At 34.9% G+C, this 24,958-nt stretch overlaps 1 protein-coding gene across 1 annotated transcript; it reads right to left on the reverse strand.

Annotated features, from left to right (window-relative positions):
- Positions 1 to 8,548: 8,548 nt before the first annotated feature.
- On the reverse strand, positions 8,549 to 24,573 carry LOC138332910 (N-acetylgalactosamine kinase-like). The gene is made up of 9 exons (XM_069280934.1): positions 24,456 to 24,573; positions 23,238 to 23,326; positions 22,466 to 22,592; positions 21,573 to 21,810; positions 15,563 to 15,661; positions 15,089 to 15,241; positions 12,122 to 12,332; positions 10,393 to 10,594; positions 8,549 to 10,135 (listed from the first exon to the last, which is right to left on the reverse strand). Exons 1-9 carry the CDS (start codon positions 24,503 to 24,505, stop codon positions 9,931 to 9,933), a joined length of 1,374 nt encoding a protein of 457 aa, XP_069137035.1. The 5' UTR covers positions 24,506 to 24,573; the 3' UTR covers positions 8,549 to 9,930.
- Positions 24,574 to 24,958: the final 385 nt, after the last annotated feature.

The following is a 24,958-nucleotide window of genomic DNA, read 5'->3' on the forward strand; positions in this document are numbered from 1 at the left end:
TTATATCCCATAGATTTCGCTTTGCCTTGGTTAATTGATGTAGTAGAAGTGGTAAGTAAATGTAAATATATCATCCATGGGTACCAAACTACGTTATCATTAGGTTGTAGTCAACTACAAATGGCAGCCATATAGTCATTTAAAATAGTCACCAAAGAACTTAACTAGTACGATTGTTACGGACGTCGGAAAGTCAGTTTGTACACCAGAGGTTTTTTTTCTCAATTTATTCTATTTTTCTTTAAAATATTTCCGTAAGTATTAAACTATCTTCCTATGGCATCTATGGTCTATATAGATGTCAGATGTTTGCCTTGGTTAGTTTATGTAGTAGAAGTTGCAAGTGAATGTAAATATTAGCAGTTAACTTCGATTAAGTCTTATTTATGCATTAATTGCAATAGGGATTTATTTTAGAATTCATCTAAATCAACAATATCTCTCAGGTTTCATCGAGACTCACAGACTGCCTCCCATTCATTCGCCTCTGCCGTGAGTTGACCTAGGATCACATAATATTAATGTATTTTTTTTTAAACAGGTAAAATTCTATTAAAGATGCTCCACCGCTGACAAATGTTATTTTTTCACTATCAAAAACAGGAGCAGACGATTTAGTATTTTTCTTCAGTTACAAAAGTTACTTACTTTACACTATTACCACCATTGAAAAGTTTGAGCTTCTAATTTTAATTAATTGCATCCCGAACAAAATTCCGTGGCACTATATTCTATATGGAATGAAGTACTGATTACACATGCACCAAAGGCGAAATAAATTATTTTATATTATTTTTTGTGTTAATTAGGCATATTTATACACGATTTAAAACCAATTATTGTTCAAATGATGAATATCATTTATACTCTGTCGGCGGTGGAGCATCTTTAATTCAACGGCTATTGTTTAGTGCATTGTGGCCAACTTGTAAATTACGTCACAGCTATTGTTTAGTACATTGTGCCCCTCTTGTAAATTACGTCACAGCTATTGTTAGGTACATTGTGCCCCTCTTGTAAATTACGTCACAGCTGTTGTTTAGTACATTGCGCCTCATTTGTAGATTACGTCACGGCTATTGTTAGGTACATGGCGCCCTGCTTGTAGATTAATTACGTCATAGCTATTGTTTTTGAAATGGCGGACGCTGCCTGCAGAAAATTATTGTTAAACTCTCATGTCCGCAAAATAGTCTTTACTGTTTGGTTTAATGTTGAATTTTAAAATAATACTCTGCAATAGCTAGCATTCGCTTATAGAAAATTATAGAATTAGGGCTTTTCACCATGTGGTGAAAAGACCTATTGTTTTTGTTCTGTTTTTTATTATTATTATTATTATTCTTCTACACTTTTTTTTTGTGTCCAAAAGATCTTCAAAATGGTAAGAGGTATGCCAATGGCCTTATTATCATATTGTTTGGCATGAGTTGAAGGGGTGACCGCAACATTTTTAAGTAGGTCAAAAATCCAAGATGGCCGCCATGACGTCATACCTAAAAAGTTTAAAACAGCCATAACTCAATAACCGTTTAAGATACAGCAAATATATTTGATGTTTTATGTAGATCGTATAAAAGACTAACTTTTATACAATTACAGCAATTAGGTTAAAGGTCAAACTAAAAAGTTCGCTATGAGGTCAAAGTTCACGAATTTTTATTTTTTTGATTTTGCGAAATTTCCTTTTACATATCGATGCAGAATGTCATTCCGATGAATTTGGTGTCTTTTATTTTTCGGTAGCACTCCCGGTTAATGCTGTATGCCATTTTGAACAATCCTTTGATCTTTGCTAATTTCCCGCCAAAATGTTTAACATTATATATTGTCGAACTGAATGAATAATATAGTCTGCAATTGCTATAGAAAAGACCCCTCTAATGTTCTCTAACGTTTAATATGATTTTCATCTTCATCAAAAAAACAAAATGGCCGCTATGACGTCATATCTTAAAATTTAAAAATGCTTATAACTCACTAACAGTTCTTTTCACAGATTTCATCCTATAATATTTTTTGCAGATAATCTTAAGCGTAAACTTTTTCTCTCTACATGTTATTACAAAAAATGGCAACTTCCGGTTTTCGGTAAGGGTCAAATGTTAAAGGTCCTGTTTTTAACAATAAACTTGAAAACTTTTCTCCTGAAGTTCTGTAAGGTCTAGGATCTTCATATTTCATATATAAGATGTCCAGGGGATGGACTATAAAGTCAGATACTAGGAATGACCTTGACCCATATTCAAGGTCACATGAGTCATATATGTTCAAATCTTTAAATGACTCAACAATAACCAAAATGACAAGAGTCTTCATACGTTCAAGGTCACAGGGGTCCAGAGTTTAAATATACATACCGGGATATATATACTTAACAACACCGCAAGTGAGATGACGTTAAGGCGCATTCGATCTCGTTATCATTTGCTCGAACGAATTTGGAAATATTAATTGGATTAAGATGAGAGTTCTCTTCGGCTGATCAAACTTAATCTGCGCAAAGAAAGATAACTCCCCCTAAAAACCTATGTAACAGTATATTTCTTTATAAGTGATTACCGTTGTTCATATGTTGGTAAGCAAGTAGAAATGACTCAACAATAACCAAAATGACAAGAGTCTTCATACGTTCAAGGTTACAGGGGTCCAGAGTTTAAATATACATACCGGGATATATATACTTAACAACACCGCAAGTGAGATGACGTTAAGGCGCATTCGATCTCGTTATCATTCGCTCGAACGAATTTGGAAATATTAATTGGATTAAGATGAGAGTTCTCTTCGGCTGATCAAACTTAATCTGCGCAAAGAAAGATAACTCCCCCTAAAAACCTATGTAACAGTATATTTCTTTATAAGTGATTACCGTTGTTCATATGTTGGTAAGCAAGTAGAAATGACTCAACAATAACCAAAATGACAAGAGTCTTCATACGTTCAAGGTTACAGGGGTCCAGAGTTTAAATATACATACCGGGGTATATATACTTAACAACACCGCAAGTCAGATGACGTTAAGGCGCATTCGATCACGTTATCATTTGCTCAAACGAATTTGGAAATATGAATTGAATTAAGATGAGAGTTCTCTTCGGCTGATCAAACTTCATGTAGATCTTCACTAAAACATTTTTATTCGGGGCTGAAAGTCAAGGTCATTTATTGGTTACAACTTCAAAACCCATGCATTACCTAGTTCTTAACTTACCTGGCAATGACGGTATTGTAAACTAAATATAGTGAAAAGCCCGCCAAATTGTCTATGACAATTTCTAGTTTATTATGAGTCGGAAAAGCGTTTGTGAAGCACAGGTGATATTGAGGGACGGCTATGAACCCTGGGAGAAATCGCTTAATTATGAAAGAGTTTTGGGAAGATATAGTTATTGTTACTTCAAGGAAATCCGAGGTCCTTTAAAAAATCGAGTTTGCTCGACACATTCTTTAAGGGTAGACAAGACGTAGGGGCGGTCAGATATTCTTTAGACTAACTTACTCCTTTTGGTCTATACAAATGTATAACAATTGCTAAAATGTATCTTTACATGGCGTTCATTGAGGAAACCAAGAGGCCCGTGTATATTGAGCGTCACTTGAGTTAAACAGTACTATTGAACTTATAACAAACATATACATGCAACCTGCTGTGCTGCTGAATAAAACAAGTTTTTACATATCTATTTATATTATTGCAAGAAGCAAAAAGAGAATGTTGACAAATGTTTCCAAGAAATTGCAAAGTGCCTTTGACCTTGATCTGGCAACCATGAAACTCCAAACTTGTCTTAGATATTTTGATAGTACATGTATATTCACAAATTATGTACAATCAGTGAAAAAACTAAAACTTTGAGAATCCTGAAAATGTGGGAATTTTTTTATTTCTAAGAATAGTCACGATGACTCTGACCCAAACCTAATAGCCATAAAATTCTAACTTGTTCAAGATATTATAAAAGTGATCTGAACCGAATACTTCTGTCGTTCATTCTATATAGCCAATAAACATAGCTCAAGTCATTTATAAAAACACGAAAGAACGGCAGATATTTAAGACAATTAAACGACAGAAGATATCGGATTATCGACATTGACCTTCAACAGTTGAACTTTAAACCAATGTTTTGTTTATATATGGAGTTTAGTGAAAATCCATAAAGAAATTTTACCAATTGCTTTTCTATCAAAATAATTCAACCGTTACTACTTATCCCGCCGAAAGCTATTTGCCCTTGTGATTATTACGTCGTATTTTTGTGAGCATAACGTCATATTTCTACACATAAATATGACGTCATTTTCCCGCACAAACCAACGAGGTAACAAACAAAAAAAAATATTTCCACTGTCAATGCTGCATTCCGATTGATCAAAAGCTAGTGAAAATATCCTAATTGTCATTTTCACATTTACACTGCAGTGAAGTATAACGCTTTTATATTCATAGCAAAACCTTATATTTCACTCCGAAAAATGTAGTAACAGGTTTTTGCCGTCTTGGTTAAGTTCAACGATTATGAATATTCCCAGGGGTGAAGAATATGACTGCGGCAAGTAGAAATCATTTCCCTACTTCTTCTTTTTCCTACATTAATTTCTAATGGAATCATCGTTAAATTTGCATAAACTTGCCTAACACTCACAAACACACACACATTCACCCTCACACCCACTCACATACACACACACACTCACACACAAACACACACATACATACATATATTACACACTTACCACTTACATACCCACATACATACACACATACATACATACATGCAGATGTTCCCATTTAACTACATTTTAACTTTCATTGTACAAACATGTTGTTTATCTCCGAGCTAGCCTATATTAATGAATACGTTCATAAGCTGCATATGTTTCAGTTTTAACAGTTTGAATTCTAAAATTGTCTGCACCATGACATGTATCAGTCGAGAGCCTATTAGAGGTATGAACAGATTATTTTTGAGTCCTGGTAATCAAAGATGTTTCACCACTACCGAATAGTACATGTCTTTATCTCTATCAAAAATCAAAAACAGGAACAGACGAATTAGTACTTTTCTTTAGCTACAAAAAGTTACTTACTTTACACCATTACCGCCATTGAAAAGTTTGAGCTTGTGATTTTACTTGAAAAAAATATATATTAGAACTAATTAATTGCATCCCGAAAAAAATCCATGACACTATGCCCTATATGGAATAAAGTACTGATTGAACCAAATTACCATTCAAATTACCAAATGGTAATTGGATTTTTTATATGTATTTTTGTGTTTATTAGACACACATATACACGATTCAATATCAGTTATGAGTATGGTTTATGCACTGTCGGTGGTGGAGCATCTTTAATGACTTTATGGGGACATGTACAAAAACTCGTTGGCCCTGCAGGTAGGGCGTTAGAATTGTACCTGCTGCCCCTATTGCATGATCGTAAAAGGCGACTAAATTTAGGATCTTATCTTTTCTCTTCTTCCTAACTGACTTTATCTTTCCTAATGCCTCCCTTGGCACTGCCTCACTTTTGGCCTTGAGTTGAGCGTTCGCCCCTGTGAGGAAGGCTCTGGGTTCTGTCCCCTGGCCGAGACACACCAAAGTCTATAAAAGTGGTAGTTTCTGCTCCTGCTTAGCGCTCAGCATACAGGGAGTGGGACGGCTGGTTCGCCCGTTGTCAGTATAATGTGACCGGGTGGGGTGTGTTGCTTGGTGTCTTCGGCGGCATGCTTCAGTGATATAGCACTATAAAAAGGGCAACAGTTCCACTATACAAGAAGACACAACATGAATATACCGCAGTCTCCTAAAACACGCACCTCGCACAACATACACGCAACACATCGCATACATGGGAGGCCGTCCTTACATGACCATAGCTGTTAATAGGACGTTAATTAATCAAACAAATAAACAAACAAACAAAAACTCGTCTCTTTTGATCTTGTAAATAATCGGTTAAATGGTGATGTAATATTTGCATAAAATGGTATAACATCCTACGAATATCAATACTAGTATGAAATCAACAACAGAGAAAGATTGGTGTCCCTACATATGCTTTAATGAAAAGATTGGTGGCAACTTGGTTGCGGAATTGAAGTGCGGCAGACAGAGTCGAGGATACTTCCTTCCCTTCCCCTCTCCTAATTCCTGTCAATGTTACAACCTCAAAATTGGTCGGTCAAGTTCATGATATTATGATATTGTTATGACAGACACACGAGTTGCAGAAAGATGTAGATTTAAACATATTGATTTATTGTCCTTTATTAAGCCTTCTCCTCTAATACAGTACCTACTGTATACATGATAACTATAACAAGCCATACAAATGAATTGAATATAATTACTATTACATAAAAGGATATGTTGCTTGATTCGATAAAAGCTTGTATATGTCTAAAGACTTAATTCTGCATTTATGTGTATAGGCAGATTTTCATTTTCAAATAAAAATAAATGTAGATTAACAATACCAATGTTAAGATTATCTATGTTTGAAAAAATAATAGTTAATGCTGCTTGATAAAGGTTGCATTCTAAGAAATAATGTGAAATATTCTCGAAAGGGTGTACATTGCTACATGTACTAACTGGATTTTCAACAATATTAAAACGAAGCAAATAAGATATTTTGATGAACTTTATTAAATAATAAACAAGAATAATTTATAATAGCATTTTCAGAAGTTTGCAAAGAAGGTAATATTTTTTCCTCTTTTTCTAAAGAATTCCACAGACGTAAGCTTAAGGTTGTTGGTAAAAAGGACGCGGTACCAGTAGAGAGTCAAAAAGAAGGAATAGCATACTTACTACGTAAATTGTACTGACTATTGTCACCAACCTTATTTGGTAAAAGAGTTGTTACAAAACTATATATAGGAGTGTTTATTTGTTTGTTTTCATTTTGTACACTAGACTTGATTTTCTTCTTTTTCGCATTTTTCCTTTCCGAAAGATTTCCTAGACCTGTTTTCGAAAAATAATGAATCTTTACTTGCATATAAAGATAACCCTGTTATTACTCCAGCCGCTTCCTTCGCTGAGCACCAAGTCGATATTCGTGAAATCGACTTCTTTTTATTTTAATGACAAGTCGAAATAATTAAGTCGACATGGTCTAAAATCTTTGACACAAACGACTTTCCTAAGTCGCCTATCGATTTGTATCTGTACAAGTCGACAAAGTAAATGTCGACATGACGTCAATCATAAGGGATATGTCGCATAATCTATATCGCGAAAGTGCCAAGTTGCTCGCCATGTCGTGTTTTTAAAGTCGTTTAGACTATGTTTTATCACAACAAATGCAGGGCCAAATACGTTTCCATACTTGTGTATGACTGGGTAAGTTGCTTTCCCCTTGATTTTTGTTATCTTGGGTTTTTTAATGAAGTTGGTCTTCTGATGTGCATTATGGAACAAAAATATTTCAATTTAGGAAAACGTTTATCAAAAGTCGCAAATCGCACGATGATGCAACTGCGATAAACAAACTACTTTTTCACGTTTAAGATAATTTATACATTGATGTTTGATGTTAAGCATATGTATTAAAACGAAATCTTATTTTGAAATTATTTTTTCATACCTCTTTATAAACAAGACAATTTTACGTGGTAATTTAGTAAATATGATTGTTACTTTCATTTCTCCTCTGTGAATAAATGTTAGGGCTTTTACACTATAAACATCCTCATTTAGTAAATTATGGTACATGCAAAATGTAAAAAGAATAATTTTTAATTTATATAAAAAAAACATTCGCAATAATACAGACTGTACAAATATGTAATTACAAACCTGGTACTATGCAAGGAGATCGACTATGCTCATCACTGTTAATACATATTACTACATTTATACATACTATTATTATTACTATACACATTTATACATACTATTATTATTACTATAAAGTCTATAAAAACTGTTTTGAAATTTATTTTATGTATTTGAACAAATAATCTGCCTGATTTTTGTTTGTTTGTTTGTTTGATTAATTAACGTCCTATTAACAGCTATGTTCATGTAAGGACGGCCCATGTATGCGGTGTGTTGTGTGTATATTGTGCGAGGTGCGTGTTTCGGGAGACTGCGGTATATTCATGTAGTGTCTTCTTGTATAGTGGAACTTTTGCCCTTTTTATAGTGCTATATCACTGGAGCATGCCGCCGAAGACACCAAGCAACACACCCCACCCGGTCACATTATACTGACAACGGGCGAACCAGTCGTCCCACTCCCTTTTTGCTGAGCGCTAAGCAGGAGCAGAAACTACCACTTTTATAGACTTTGGTGTGTCTCGGCCAGGGGACAGAACCCAGAGCCTTCCTCACAGGGGCGAACGCTCAACTCAAGGCCAAAAATGAGGCGGTGCCAAGGGAGGCATTAGGAAGGATAAAGTCAGTTAGGAAGAATAGAAAAGATAAGATCCTAAATTTAGTCGCCTTTTACGATCATGCAATAGGGGCAGCAGGTACAATTCTTACGCCTGATTCTTATGATTAAAAGAACATAACAACACAGAAAAAGTTCAATCACTTTGTTTAATTTGTATTTTTAGTTTGTACATTCACAAAACGTGGTCCCAACAATTGCCGTATATAACAAATGGAGTACACCTTAGCCATAAACTAATTATAAAATCCAACAAATTGATATAAGAATATCCCAAATGCCTGTGACATGATAAACAATATATATTTGCGTCTTATTTTGTATAATGCAATGGTACATACATAATGTATATAGTGGTGGTCCAAAAAGAATTTTGAGGTAAAAATAACAAAGACAATATATTTTGTATGTAATCTAAAATTAAAAGCATTCATATCCAGATCAGTAACATCTTTATCAAAACTAACAAAAGTGTACATTGGAATTCACTTATTACATCTGTATTCTAGCGACATGGCACACTACAAGACTACAATTGGTGAATTTGTATGTATCTGGACTAATGTTGTGTAAACTAAACTTAATGCGTTTAGGGTGCAATGGATATGCCACACTACTGATCAATGAGGTAGCTACCAACTACAACCAACTTGAACTGATTCTCACTATTCATGGACACAGGAATCTAACAAACTGAACCAATACTGTAAGCATTGTCTGTTTCTAGAAATACACTGTCATATCAAAGTGAACAAAAAATGCAAAGTTTTCTGCATTTTTTTACCAAGAACTTGAACATGCTAAAATTTTCCAAAGAAACTTTGAGATGCTAAAACTTTCCAAAGAAACTTTGAGATGCTAAAACTTTCCAAAGAAACTTTGAGATTTGATTACTAAAAAGGTACTATTGCATAGAATAGAGGAGAAGAGTAAGTTGTTCTCATGTTAGAAAATATACATTGCTCACAACAATATTCTACAGTTCTAATATCAATCTTTTCTATCCCTTCTCTTCCATTACCAACTATTTTAGAGTATTTAAATAGTAATATTTACATGTAAGTATATTTACATTATACAGGTTACAAACAAGAGAGGAGAAGACATATAATCAGGCCAGAACTCGTCTACTCAGCAGACAGAAGTGTTTCTCATAATGTGACCAATAAACCGGTATACAAACATTGTTCTGGTGTCTATCGACAGCATCAAGTGTAAAAGTATATCAGAAAAATATTTAAACTTTTCTTTAATTGCACATTTAAGTAGAAGTTGATACTGTAATAGGTATAAATCGTGCCTGAAGTAAGAAAGCATTAAAACATTGTGCATGCCTTAAAAGATATAGTCCAAAGACACACTGATTAGATAATGCATGTATTGAGCTTTTTGAATTATTAAATAGCATTGATATCTGTGTCTCACAAGAGATGTTAATGTGTAACATGACTGTCAATCCTAGTAAAATCCTGGTAAAGGTTTAAGACATTTCATCCTCTTTGTATTAATACTTTGATTTAAACCTTATAAATGGCTGCCCCTCCACCAGGCTGTGTGGCAAACACAGCAGATGACACTTTGGCAGCCCTAGATGGCTCAACAGCATAGTACTTGTCCTTGACCTTTGACATGAATTGTTCCACCTGATCCATAGGTACCATGGAAACGGCACATCCACCCCAACCAGCACCAGTCAGGCGGGACCCAAGAGCACCAGACTCCCTGAAAAAGAGGTAGTGAAGTGAATCATAAAACTATGATATATTTCATTTAATTGTTTCCGTTTTCATTACAAACACTTGCAATTGCTTTCCATAGATTTCTTGTCATTTTGCCTTCAATATGACAAAATTAATCTGATGATTTTTTTTAAAATTTATTTTAGAATAACAGAAAACCTCTGGTATTTTATTATATGAAGAATCATATTCCACTCATTAGTGGTTCCATTTCTTTTACGAGAAGGTTACAACACTTACAGGCAGATGTCCACCAGTTTGTCTAGGTCGGTGCAGCTACACTCGTACATGTCTCGACAGCTCACGTGACTTTCTGTCATCAGAGTTCCCAGACGCTGAAGAGCATCCTCAGGATTTTCATCACATATACGCTTGAATTCAAGGACACGGTTGGCTTCACTGAACACATGAGTGGCTCTGTCATGGAGTTTGAAGGATTCCACTGAATAAAAACACATTAAATAAAGTAAAACTCATCTAAAGATTGACCTTGATTGCTTGTCGCTACTGTAAGGGTTCAAGTATTACTTATTGGACTGAACATCAACTATTCAAGTACAATTTTTACAGAAAATTCAAATCTAAACCGTTGTACCAACAACACATACTGTAGTGTGTGTGATGCATTGTATTTAGTAATAAGATAATATCTCAGAAACATAAGTGATGAAGGAAGACAATTTCATGACATTTGCTATCCAGGCATCGATGACCTATCTAGACATCAATATCACGATCATTGACTGACAAATAAATAGTGTCTAATTCTAGACTACTTTTTTTCAAAAGTGAAAGTTGAAAAATATAGGTCTTAATACTGAAATATTGAATTCAAAACAAATTTTTCCAAGGTAATTCTGAATCATTTGTAGCAGGTTAATAAATGAATTTTCATGTTTGAGTGTCTATAATAATTATACAAGAATTCCATGGAAGTGGATGTGTCGCCTGCACAGCATCACAAAAAATAGTTATTTACAGTTGAAAATATTGTTAATAATTTAGGTGAAGTAATCAAGTTCCATAACTCTTGCAAATATTGATGGATTTTGAAAAGTATCAAAACCATCTAAGATCTCATTGATATAAAGCAATATACCAAATTTGGTTGAAATCAGACAATAAATAATAAAGTTTTCAAGCGGAAGCCACGTTTCGACTATTTTAAGGTCCTGTAACTCTTGCAAATATTGACAGATTTTGACCAGTATGGAACCCATCTAAGATCTCATTAATATAAAGCAACAAACCAAATTTGGTTGTAATCGGACAATAATTATTTAAGTTATCGAGCGGAAACCATGGATTTTTCTGTTTTGATGATTTTAAAGTCCCGTAACTCTTGAAAATATTGATGGATTTTGACCATTATTGAACTCATCCAAGATATCAATGATATAAAACAATTTATGAAATTTGGTTGAAATTGGATGATAAATATTTAAGTTATCGAGCGGAAACCATGGATTTTTCTGTTTTGACGATTTTAAAGTCCCGTAACTCTTGCAAATATTGACGAATTTTGACCATTATCGAACTCATCCGAGAACTCATTGATATAAAACCATTTATGAAATTTGGTTGAAATTGGACAATAAATATTTAAGTTATCGAGCGGAAACCATGGATTTTCCTGTTTTGATGATTTTAAAGTCCCGTAACTCTTGAAAATATTGATGGATTTTGACCATTATCGAACCATCTGAGATCTCATTGATATAAAGCTATATACTAAATTTGGTTGAAATTGGACAATAAATACTTCAGTTATCGCACGGAAACCGTTTCCCGGACGCCGATGCCGACGACGACGCCGACGCCGACACCGACGCCGACATAGTGATACCTAAGTGTCGCCCTTGCGTTGCAGGCGACACAAAAAGGGACTTAATTTCAGGCAGGGATTACTGATACAGAGTTAGCATTGATAAACTATACATGTACCCTGTAAATCTCAAAACGTTGTTACCTGTTAATGTGTTAGCACTAAGTGTGGTCTCAGCTAGTTGTTCAGACGTGACCTCCAGTAGTGTACACACCTCCTCTTTTGTGTAGGGTTCTTTATGGAAAATGTCTTTCACAACAGCTAAAGCTTCTTCAAGACTCAGACCTAGAGCCTTTTGTACATCACCAATACGTTTGTAATCTCTCCAGTTTAACCCTTTAGACTTGGCTATGATCTGCAATAACAATATCAACATTTCATAATAATATTAAGTTAACAAGAGATCCCAGAGGGATATTGGTGCCAACCAAAGAATGATCTATATCTGACATATGGCAGAGGGATCTTTTTTCAGTCCCAAAATACAACATGCTCAACTAGGACACTAGATGAACCTACAGATGAAATTTAAGACATCCCTTTAGTTCTTTCTAAGAAATAGCAGTAACAAACTTCAACTACCAAAATCCAAGATGGCGGCCGGTCAGCCATCTTGTAGACCGATCAGTCCTTAAATGAAATTTGCACAACTATAGGGTCCTTGGGGAAACTACAGATGAAATTTGAGAAAAAGAAAGTATTCATTGGCACATCATGGTCAATGGATGGACAAAATATTGTGTTCATTGGGTAATTATGGTCAATGGATAGATAAAACTTTGTGTTCATTATATTGGGTAATTATGGTCAATGGATGGATAAAACTTTGTGGTCATTGGGTAATCATGGTCAATGGATGGATAAAACTTTGTGGTCATTGGGTAATTATGGTCAATGGATGGATAAAACTTTGTGGTCATTGGGTAATTATGATCAATGGATGGATAAAACTTTGTGGTCATTGGGTAATCATGGTCAATGGATGGATAAAACTTTGTGGTCATTGGGTAATTATGGTCAATGGATGGATAAAACTTTGTGGTCATTGGGTAATTATGATCAATGGATGGATAAAACTTTGTGGTCATTGGGTAATCATGGTCAATGGATGGATAAAACTTTGTGGTCATTGGGTAATCATGGTCAATGGATGGATAAAACTTTGTGGTCATTGGGTAATTATGGTCAATGGATGGATAAAACTTTGTGGTCATTGGGTAATTATGATCAATGGATGGATAAAACTTTGTGGTCATTGGGTAATTATGGTCAATGGATGGATAAAACTTTGTGGTCATTGGGTAATCATGGTCAATGGATGGATAAAACTTTGTGGTCATTGGGTAATCATGGTCAATGGATGGATAAAACTTTGTGGTCATTGGGTAATTATGATCAATGGATGGATAAAACTTTGTGGTCATTGGGTAATCATGGTCAATGGATGGATAAAACTTTGTGGTCATTGGGTAATTATGATCAATGGATGGATAAAACTTTGTGGTCATTGGGTAATTATGATCAATGGATAGATAAAACTTTGTGTTCATTGGGTAATTATGGTCAATGGATAGATAAAACTTTGTGTTCATTATATTGGGTAATTATGGTCAATGGATAGATAAAACTTTGTGTTCATTGGGTAATTATGGTCAATGGATAGATAAAACTTTGTGTTCATTATATTGGGTAATTATGGTCAATGGATAGATAAAACTTTGTGTTCATTATATTGGGTAATTATGGTCAATGGATAGATAAAACTTTGTGTTCATTATATTGGGTAATTATGGTCAATGGATGGATAAAACTTTGTGGTCATTGGGTAATTATGGTCAATGGATAGATAAAACTTTGTGTTCATTATATTGGGTAATTATGGTCAATGGATAGATAAAACTTTGTGTTCATTATATTGGGTAATTATGGTCAATGGATGGATAAAACTTTGTGGTCATTGGGTAATTATGGTCAATGGATGGATAAAACTTTGTGGTCATTGGGTAATTATGATCAATGGATGGATAAAACTTTGTGTTCATTATATTGGGTAATTATGGTCAATGGATAGATAAAACTTTGTGTTCATTGGGTAATTATGGTCAATGGATAGATAAAACTTTGTGGTCATTGGGTAATTATGGTCAATGGATGGATAAAACTTTGTGGTCATTGGGTAATTATGGTCAATGGATGGATAAAACTTTGTGGTCATTTGGTAATTATGGTCAATGGATGGATAAAACTTTGTGTTCATGTACCGAGCTAAATTTTAACAGAAGGGTTTTTATGGTATTGAACCAACATATTGCGCTAATTATCCATGCTAATAAATCATAATTTACAGGTTTCTTGCATTTGCACTAAAATTTGACTGTTAAAGTAAGTACATTTATGTTTACAGTTTTGTAGGGACTTACCAACCACTTTAAAAAGATCTATGGCAAGGAACCATACACTAAAACAATACACAGCTGATGTGAGGGATTACATATATATAAATATATATATATTTCCATTCCACTTTCAGTTTCTTATTTGATCTATGTTAAAACAGATAGAAAATATCAGGCTATGAACTCTAATCTGGTCAAACATATGAATATTTAACATTTCTGCCATATCATGGACAATATATACGATGTTTTCTTACGCCTATACATAACGGTCAAATAATTTAAAAAGTGGTTTTAAAGTTGTTGGTTCTTTGAAATCCAATAGTATTATCGTGTTGACAAAATAGCATGTACTGAAAAAAAATCATCACAAAGTTTCCATTTGTTCGCTTGTTTCAAACCATTTTGTGTTGAACTATATTCAGAAGCTGATGCTATGGCTGTTCTGTTTATTAAACTTGGTGACATCAACACTAGGGCAAGTGAGAAATTCAAAACATATACGTGTACAGTTTTGAATTTGAATCATAGTAATGGAAATATAAGTAATGAACTGTTACCAGAATGGACGTACAGTTAATATGAATCCCTGCATCCATCAGAAAGATAGATATTCATGGCACTCTAACGGTCGCCATTCTGTTGGTGACCGTTAACGGATGGGCTTCATATCAACTGTATGTTCAATCTGGTAACAGTTTATTGTTAAATGTACCTGAGCAACAAGACGACACTCCACAACACGAATGTTGAAGAAGGATGAGGCGGCTTTATTCATCTCTACACAGCTGTTGGTAACGACAAACACAGCGCCTCCTGGTAGCTGTACATTGGTGGTACGCAAGGGGGAAAACTCTATGTGCTTTGCCTAGTAGATATAACAAAGAAAGATAGTAAATAGACACATAAAACTGTTTCTATTAAAGACCTCAAGGTCAGTATGATATATGTCTGGATTAAATGAATCTTCACAAAGAACAAAACCAAGGATTTCAGATTTGTGTTGTCCTTTACATTATTACCATTAAAATTAAATGTTATCTGGTAATAATTCACAGTTTGCAAATATTGTGCTGTTTGTGATTCTGTTAAAGTCCTGAAAACACTGCTTTGCAATACAGAGAAATCTGAAACAAGTTAAAGGGAGATAAATCTAATTAAATATGTCTGGAGTCGATAGATAACTTACAGTTCCTTCCTGGGCCATAAATGATATGGCCTGGTCCATTCCACCTCCCTCGGTCCCGATATGTCGTTCACACTGAGCACAGATTCCAGACAACTCATTCTGTTTATAAAACAATTTACTGTATACAGTGGAGATTTTAAGTAAAATAGCTTCAGTTCAATTAAAGCATGACTTTTGGTCAATCAGTGTTACTCGCCTTCTTGTCACTCCACTGTAAAATGAGGAAATGACCAATAATAGATCAAAATGTTGCTATGTAATTTTTCAAAATGACCATATAAAAAATCTATCATAAATCATGCCCAATTAATAATGTTTCAGCAGTAAATATTTTCTGATAAATGCATAGTATAAAGAAGGGGAGCAACAGAAGAGAAATAATAACAAAATCTTATTACAATACTTTGACATTTTTACATTTGTGGTGAATTTCCTTGGCTATTGAGTATCCATGAGCAAACATTTGTGGTGAATTACCTTGGCTATTGAGTATACATGAGCAAACATTTGTGGTGAATTACCTTGGCTATTGATTATACATGAGCAAACATTTGTGGTGAATTACCTTGGCTATTGAGTATACATGAGCAAACATTTGTGGTGAAATACCTTGACTATTGAGTATACATGAGCAAACATTTGTGGTGAATTACCTTGGCTATTGAGTATCCATGAGCAAACATTTGTGGTGAAATACCTTGGCTATTGAGTATCCATGAGCAAACATTTGTGGTGAATTACCTTGGCTATTGAGTATCCATGAGCAAACATTTGTGGTGAATTACCTTGGCTATTGAGTATACATGAGCAAACATTTGTGGTGAATTACCTTGGCTATTCAGTATCCATGAGCAAACATTTGTGGTGAATTACCTTGGCTATTGAGTATACATGAGCAAACATTTGTGGTGAATTACCTTGGCTATTGAGTATACATGAGCAAACATTTGTGGTGAAATACCTTGACTATTGAGTATACATGAGCAAACATTTGTGGTGATATACCTTGGCTATTGAGTATACATGAGCAAACATTTGTGGTGAATTACCTTGGCTATTGAGTATACATGAGCAAACATTTGTGGTGAATTACCTTGGCTATTGAGTATCCATGAGCAAACATTTGTGGTGAATTACCTTGGCTATTGAGTATCCATGAGCAAACATTTGTGGTGAATTACCTTGGCTATTGAGTATCCATGAGCAAACATTTGTGGTGAATTACCTTGGCTATTGAGTATACATGAGCAAACATTTTGGTGAATTACCTGGCTATTGAGTATACATGAGCAAACATTTGTGGTGAATTACCTTGGCTATTGAGTATACATGAGCAAACATTTGTGGTGAATTACCTTGGCTATTGAGTATACATGAGCAAACATTTGTGGTGAATTACCTTGGCTATTGAGTATCCATGAGCAAACATTTGTGGTGAATTACCTTGGCTATTGAGTATACATGAGCAAACATTTGTGGTGAATTACCTTGGCTATTGAGTATACATGAGCAAACATTTGTGGTGAAATACCTTGACTATTGAGTATCCATGAGCAAACATTTGTGGTGAATTACCTTGGCTATTGAGTATCATGAGCAAACATTTGTGGTGAATTACCTTGGCTATTGAGTATCCATGAGCAAACATTTGTGGTGAATTACCTTGGCTATTGAGTATCATGAGCAAACATTTATGGTGAATTACCTTGGCTATTGAGTATACATGAGCAAACATTTGTGGTGAATTACCTTGGCTATTGAGTATACATGAGCAAACATTTGTGGTGAATTACCTTGGCTATTGAGTATACATGAGCAAACATTTGTGGTGAATTACCTTGGCTATTGAGTATACATGAGCAAACATTTGTGTGAATACCTTGCTATGAGTATACATGAGAAACATTGTGTGATTAGTATTGAGTATCATGAGCAAACATTTGTGGTGAATTACCTTGGCTATTGAGTATCATGAGCAAACATTTGTGGTGAATTACCTTGGCTATTGAGTATACATGAGCAAAAAATTTGTGGTGAATTACCTTGGCTATTGAGTATACCATGAGCAAACATTTGTGGTGAATTACCTTTGTGGTGAGCAAAATTTGTGGTGAATTACCTTGGCTATTGAGTATACATGAGCAAACATTTGTGGTGAATTACCTTGGCTATTGAGTATCCATGAGCAAACATTTGTGGTGAATTACCTTGGCTATTGAGTATACATGAGCAAACATTTGTGGTGAATTACCCTTGAGCTACATTGAGTGAATTATCCATGAGCAAACATTTGTGGTGAATTACCTTGGCTATTGAGTATACATAGCAAACATGAGCAAACATTTGTGGTGAAATACCTTGGCTATTGAGTATCCATGAGCAAACATTTGTGGTGAATTACCTTGGCTATTGAGTATCCATGAGCAAACATTTGTGGTGAATTACCTTGGCTATTGAGTAACATGAGCAAACATTTATGGTGAAATACCTTGGCTATTGAGTATACATGAGCAAACATTTGTGGTGAATTACCTTGGCTATTGAGTATCCATGACAAACATTTGTGAGTGAATTACCTTTGGCTATTGAGTAAACATGAGCAAACATTTGTGGTGAAATACCTTGGCTATTGAGTATACATAGCAAACATTTGTGGTGAATTACCTTGGCTAATTGAGTATACATGAGCAAACATTTGTGGTGAATTACCTTGGCTATTGAGTATACATGAGCAAAACATTTGTGGTGAATTACCTTGCTATTGAGTATCCATGACCAAACATTTGTGGTGAATTACCTTGGCTATTGAGTATCCATGAGCAAACATTTGTGGTGAAATACCTTGCTATTGAGTATCCATGAGCAAACATTTGTGGTGAATTACCTTGGCTATTGAGTATCCATGAGCAAACATTTTGGTGAATTACCTTGGCTATTGAGTATACATGAGAAACATTTGTGGTGAATACCTTGGCTATTGAGTATCCATGAGCAAACATTTGTGGTGAATTACCTTGGCTATTGAGTATACATGAGCAAACATTTGTGGTGAAATACCTTGGCTATTGAGTATACATGAGCAAACATTTGTGGTGAAATACCTTGGCTATTGAGTATACATGAGCAAACATTTGTGGTGATATACCTTGGCTATTGAGTATACATGAGCAAACATTTGTGGTGAATTACCTTGGCTATTGAGTATCCATGAGCAAACATTTGTGGTGAATTACCTTGGCTATTGAGTATACATGAGCAAACATTTGTGGTGAATTACCTTGGCTATTGAGTATACATGAGCAAACATTTGTGGTGAATTACCTTGGCTATTGAGTATCCATGAGCAAACATTTGTGGTGAATTACCTTGGCTATTGAGTATACATGAGCAAACATTTGTGGTGAATTACCTTGGCTATTGAGTATACATGAGCAAACATTTGTGGTGAAATACCTTGGCTATTGAGTATCCATGAGCAAACATTTGTGGTGAATTACCTTGGCTATTGAGTATACATGAGCAAACATTATGGTGAATTACCTTGGCTATTGAGTATACATGAGCAAACATTTGTGGTGAATTACCTTGGCTATTGAGTATCCATGAGCAAACATTTGTGGTGAATTACCTTGGCTATTGAGTATACATGAGCAAACATTTGTGGTGAATTACCTTGGCTATTGAGTATCCATGAGCAAACATTTGTGGTGAATTACCTTGGCTATTGAGTATACATGAGCAAACATTTGTGGTGAATTACCTTGGCTATTGAGTATACATGAGCAAACATTTATGGTGAATTACCTTGGCTATTGAGTATACATGAGCAAACATTTGTGGTGAAATACCTTGACTATTGAGTATCCATGAGCAAACATTTGTGGTGAATTACCTTGGCTATTGAGTATCCATGAGCAAACATTTGTGGTGAATTACCTTGGCTATTGAGTATCCATTAGCAACATTTGTGGTGAAATACCTTGACTATTGAGTATACATGAGCAAACATTTGTGTGAATTACCTTGGCTATTGAGTATCCATGAGCAAACATTTGTGGTGAAATACCTTGCTATTGAAGTATAACATGAGCAGCAAACATTTGTTGTGAATTACCTTGGCTATTGAGTATCCATGAGCAAACATTTGTGATGAAATACCTTGGCTATTGAGATATACATGAGCAAACATTTGTGGTGAATTACCTTGGCTATTGAGTATCATGAGCAAACATTTGTGGTGAAATTACCTTGGCTATTGAGTATCCATGAGCAAACATTTGTGGTGAATTACCTTGGCTATTGAGTATACATGAGCAAACATTTGTGTGAATACCTTGCTATTGAGTATCCATGAGCAAACATTTGTGGTGAATTACCTTGGCTATTGAGTATACATGAGCAAACATTTGTGGTGAATTACCTTGGCTATTGAGTATCCATGAGCAAACATTTGTGGTGAATTACCTTGGCTATTGAGTATCCATGAGCAAACATTTGTGGTGAATTACCTTGGCTATTGAGTATACATGAGCAAACATTTGTGGTGAATTACCTTGGCTATTGAGTATCCATGAGCAAACATTTGTGGTGAATTACCTTGGCTATTGAGTAACATGAGAAAACATTTGTGGTGAATTACCTTGGCTATTGAGTATACATGAGCAAACATTTGTGGTGAAATACCTTGGCTATTGAGTATACATGAGCAAACATTTGTGGTGAATTACCTTGGCTATTGAGTATCCATGAGCAAACATTTGTGGTGAATTACCTTGGCTATTGAGTATACATGAGCAAACATTTGTGGTGAATTACCTTGGCTATTGAGTATACATGAGCAAACATTTGTGGTGAATTACCTTGGCTATTGAGTATCCATGAGCAAACATTTGTGGTGAATTACCTTGGCTATTGAGTATACATGAGCAAACATTTGTGGTGAATTACCTTGGCTATTGAGTATACATGAGCAAACATTGTGTGAATTACCTGAGTATCATGAGCAAACATTTGTGTGTGAATTACCTTGGCTATTGAGTATCATGAGCAAACATTTGTGGTGAATTACCTTGGCTATTGAGTATACATGAGCAAACATTTGTGGTGAATTACCTTGCTATTGAGTATCCATGAGCAAACATTTGTGGTGAATTACCTTGGCTATTGAGTATCCATGAGCAAACATTTGTGGTGAATTACCTTGGCTATTGAGTATACATGAGCAAACATTTGTGGTGAATTACCTTGGCTATTGAGTATATCCATGAGCAAACATTTGTGGTGAATTACCTTTGTGCTATTGAATTACCTTGGCTATTGAGTATCCATGAGCAAACATTTGTGGTGAATTACCTTGGCTATTGAGTATACATGAGCAAACATTTGTGGTGAATTACCTTGGCTATTGAGTATCCATGAGCAAACATTTGTGGTGAATTACCTTGGCTATTGAGTATACCATCAAACATTTGTGTGAAATACCTTGGCTATTGAGTATCCATGAGCAAACATTTTGTGGTGAATTACCTTGGCTATTGAGTATCCATGAGCAAACATTTGTGGTGAAATACCTTGCTATTGAGTATCCATTAGCAAACATTTGTGGTGAAATACCTTGACTATTGAGTATACATGAGCAAAACATTTGTTGTGAATTACCTTGGCTATTGAGTATCCATGAGCAAACATTTGTGATGAAATACCTTGGCTATTGAGTATCCATGGGCAATTATTTGTGGTGAAATACCTTGACTATTGAGTATACATGAGCAAACATTTGTTGTGAATTACCTTGGCTATTGAGTATCCATGAGCAAACATTTGTGGTGAAATACCTTGACTATTGAGTATACATGAGCAAACATTTGTTGTGAATTACCTTGGCTATTGAGTATCCATGAGCAAACATTTGTGGTGAAATACCTTGGCTATTGAGTATACATGAGCAAACATTTGTGGTGAATTACCTTGGCTATTGAGTATCCATGAGCAAACATTTGTGGTGAAATACCTTGGCTATTGAGTATCCATGAGCAAACATTGTAGCTAAAGCTGCACAGCAAACCAAAGCACTGGAACTGGACAGTCCAGAGCTGGCCGGAATATTTCCACTGACCATACAGGTCATCCCTCGGAGAGCATTAGGCTTGGCATAGTCCAGTATGCCTCTCACACCACAGAGAAAGTAATTAAACCATTTAGGGTCCGACTTACTGATCGTAAAGTCTTGTATACTGCATTCAAAATCCCTAAAAACATAAAAAATGAAATTTGTAATATATATTTAACATTGGGACTAACACCAAAAGCAGGACATTCTGACTCAAAACTATCTATTAAACACTATCATTCAGCCCAGAGCAAAGTCTTCACTATGATTGCTCATATTTATCAGTAGTGACATGCTTCAGTGAGATAGCACCATAAAATGGGCAAGAGTTTCTACTATCACAAAGAGACACGTCACAAAAATTACTACAGTCTCCAAAAATATATAGATATTTACACACAACACATTGCATCAAAGGAAGATATCGCCCTGAAATGACCCTGGCTGTTAGTAGGACACATGTAAACCAACCGAATCATTGGTAGACTCCATTAGTGTAATTGTAACTTTGTTCAGTTGTTAGATTAAGAAATATTTATCAACAATAAATATCAGAAACATCATCAAACTCATTATTTGATAACAAATTACTGATGTTATGATCCATTAGGAACAGTGAATGTTGATTTCTCTGTTGATAAATACTACAATTAACTTTGTCCAGAGTTAATAACAGTAAACTATCAAATATGAACAATATAAGGCCTAGGTCCATGGTTGTCATTGAAAAGAGACTCAGAAGATTCTGTAGAATTGTTCCTGAAAACAAACTTGAGTTTGACTGTTCTACTTACTGATATGAAGAATTCATGTTGGATAGTATAATTTTGTCTGATGAACTGCTATGTGAGACAGCGATAACGATGTCTTGTTCGATCGCCATTGGTAACACAGAATAACCGCAGTAGTCTATATGTTCACCTGTAAATTAGAACATTTTTAATCATACGTAACAATAATGTCATTCCATCTAAACTTGTATGTAGGATATGTACAGCATCTTAATTCTTTATTTCCAAAATTATCTTTGATGAAGCCATCAAAATTATTTTAATTCCTACTTCATAGCACATCTGTGACTGGAAATAAACAGTGAATAAGCCAGGCAATAAACTATTGTGTAAATCAGTTGTAAGAAGCTGTTATATTTACCTACCTTGTATACGTTAACTTTGTAATGTGTATATATCAAATGTAATTTTGAATTTATCATACATTTTTTGTGAAAATTTGAAACTGAAACCATCGCAAAAGTCTCAAAAATGTTGCATGGAGCACTACTGTTTTTGTGGTTATAATCATCAGAGGTTAACATGTTTGTCGTACATAGTACACATCATAATAACAATGAGGTGTGGCATTTTGACATGAATAATGTGAAAAAGGTGGAACATCACAAATTCACAATAAAAGATAGAAAATTGGATCCGATTTGACAAATTTTCGAATCAACAGACCTGGCCTATACATAACTAAATGAATAAAGCATCATAATCTATGATGCCAAAGCGATGGCCTGTTGTGCACATTGTAAATTAAAACCTAACAAAATGTGTCCATACACACCTATGATATTAACTCTGCCAGAGGCTCTGGCAAAAAATTCTGGAGGGTTTCCATACTTTTTCAGGAATGTGTTTTTGATATCATCATATCTGGAAAATAAAGACAACAGATAATGTAACCATATATTATTATAATTGCATTCCATAGAAAGTTAACTTGTTTGTAAGTACGCTTACATTAGAGGTGACACGGTTCTACATTGTATAGCAAGCCAAGTTACTTTTTATTTTATTTCCGATATCAGAAATAGAATTCCTCATATCGGAAATTGATCAGATTTTGGTTTTCAATTTTCGATATGAGAAATATTATTTTCGATAATACATATCAGAAACTCTGGTATCAGAATAAAGTTTTCAATATAAGAAACTACCTTTTTCCATGAAGGAAAAAAGAATTTCTAATATCAAAAGTTTTGAATAAAAATTAAGTAACTTGTCTTGCCATATACGATTCATTGCAATACATTTCAAATCACAAGCTTATGTACATAAAATATCTCTAGTCGAGATTGTGGCCATGCAGTATTCGCCAGGATTATACAGGGTTAGAATCCGAAGTGAGGCAGTTGCCAGGTACTGACCGCTGGTCAGTGGTTTTTCTCCAGGTACTCCGGCTTTACAACACCAACACACCTAGTTGGCAAATCCTTACATGACCCTGGCAGTTAACAGGACGTTAAAGTTTTTAAAAACTAACTAAACCCTCTAGCCGAGAACTATTGCGGTTAGTAGATAAAACATGAATATGTCATGTACATACAAAATAATGTGCTCAAAAATGCAGTATAGAAAACTACAGTGATTTTTGTATAGGACCAATTTGTACCCGGCCGAAAGGTATAGTAGGCCGGTATATTCGTTTCTAATACAAATGCAGATGTATCACTATCTGTACACACTTTTATGATTCCAATCTACTAGATGAACATGTATGTATACACGGATATCTTGGGTACAATTGCCAGCATTAAATATTATCTTTACGATCGTCTGCAGACTCAGCATCAATCGTGTCGACGTGTCGTGTGTATAAAACTTGACCTGCACGATAAGTCGATAAGACTTGCAGCAACTGTCAGATTATTTTCGCATTAGATGGTAAATAATTAACACGATCTATTGTCTTGGCGTCTGGCATTTAAAAGCTATACACATCCCAATGACACATGCATCATCACTGTTTGTTAAGAAATACAATATGGATGCATGAACATACCGCTTCTGTCTCTGTTGTGGAATATCGGATACCGGCGGTACGTCCTCCATCTTGTGATCATGTGACCAACACCCCCCCTTAACTTCATAATCGCACAGACGCTTGAAAAGTAAAATGAGGCGGGAATTTTAAAGTGGACTCGACCGTACACACTTGATGAGGCTTGTTTAATGATTTTACAACAGACATGTGTATCCTGTGATTTAGATCAGATCAGAGGCTTCAAATAACCATCTCTATTAAGATCCACAATAAATCAAAGTAGTAGAAAGTTATCAAATATTTTGAATAAAGTATGATTTCATTAAAATGTACAGTTGTATACATCATCTTAGGCTTGAAATCACACTGGTAATTTTTTTAACCAGGGATTTAGAACATTCCCGAATAACACTTATAAACAGCCAAATTCGATGTTTTTTTCAGTTGTATAGTAGTTTCATGCAATGAATTGCTCTCGGGTATATTCCTTAGTTTGGAAGTCTACTCAACATTTATGGACA

The sequence above is a fragment of the Argopecten irradians genome, chromosome 10 (assembly GCF_041381155.1).
Source record: "Argopecten irradians isolate NY chromosome 10, Ai_NY, whole genome shotgun sequence".
NCBI classification, from domain to species: Eukaryota; Metazoa; Mollusca; class Bivalvia; order Pectinida; family Pectinidae; genus Argopecten; species Argopecten irradians.

What these genes read in the sequence shown, in the direction of transcription:
- LOC138332910 (XM_069280934.1), bottom strand. Translation starts at nt 24,505, where the DNA reads ATGGAGGACGTACCGCCGGTATCCGATATTCCACAACAGAGACAGAAG. An exon ending in AGTGTCGTCTTGTTGCTCAG is followed by an intron (nt 12,333 to 15,088) that starts GTACATTTAACA and finishes TTGTTATTGCAG; the next exon opens with ATCATAGCCAAGTCTAAAGG. An exon ending in AAACTGGTGGACATCTGCCT is followed by an intron (nt 10,136 to 10,392) that starts GTAAGTGTTGTA and finishes CCTCTTTTTCAG; the next exon opens with GGAGTCTGGTGCTCTTGGGT.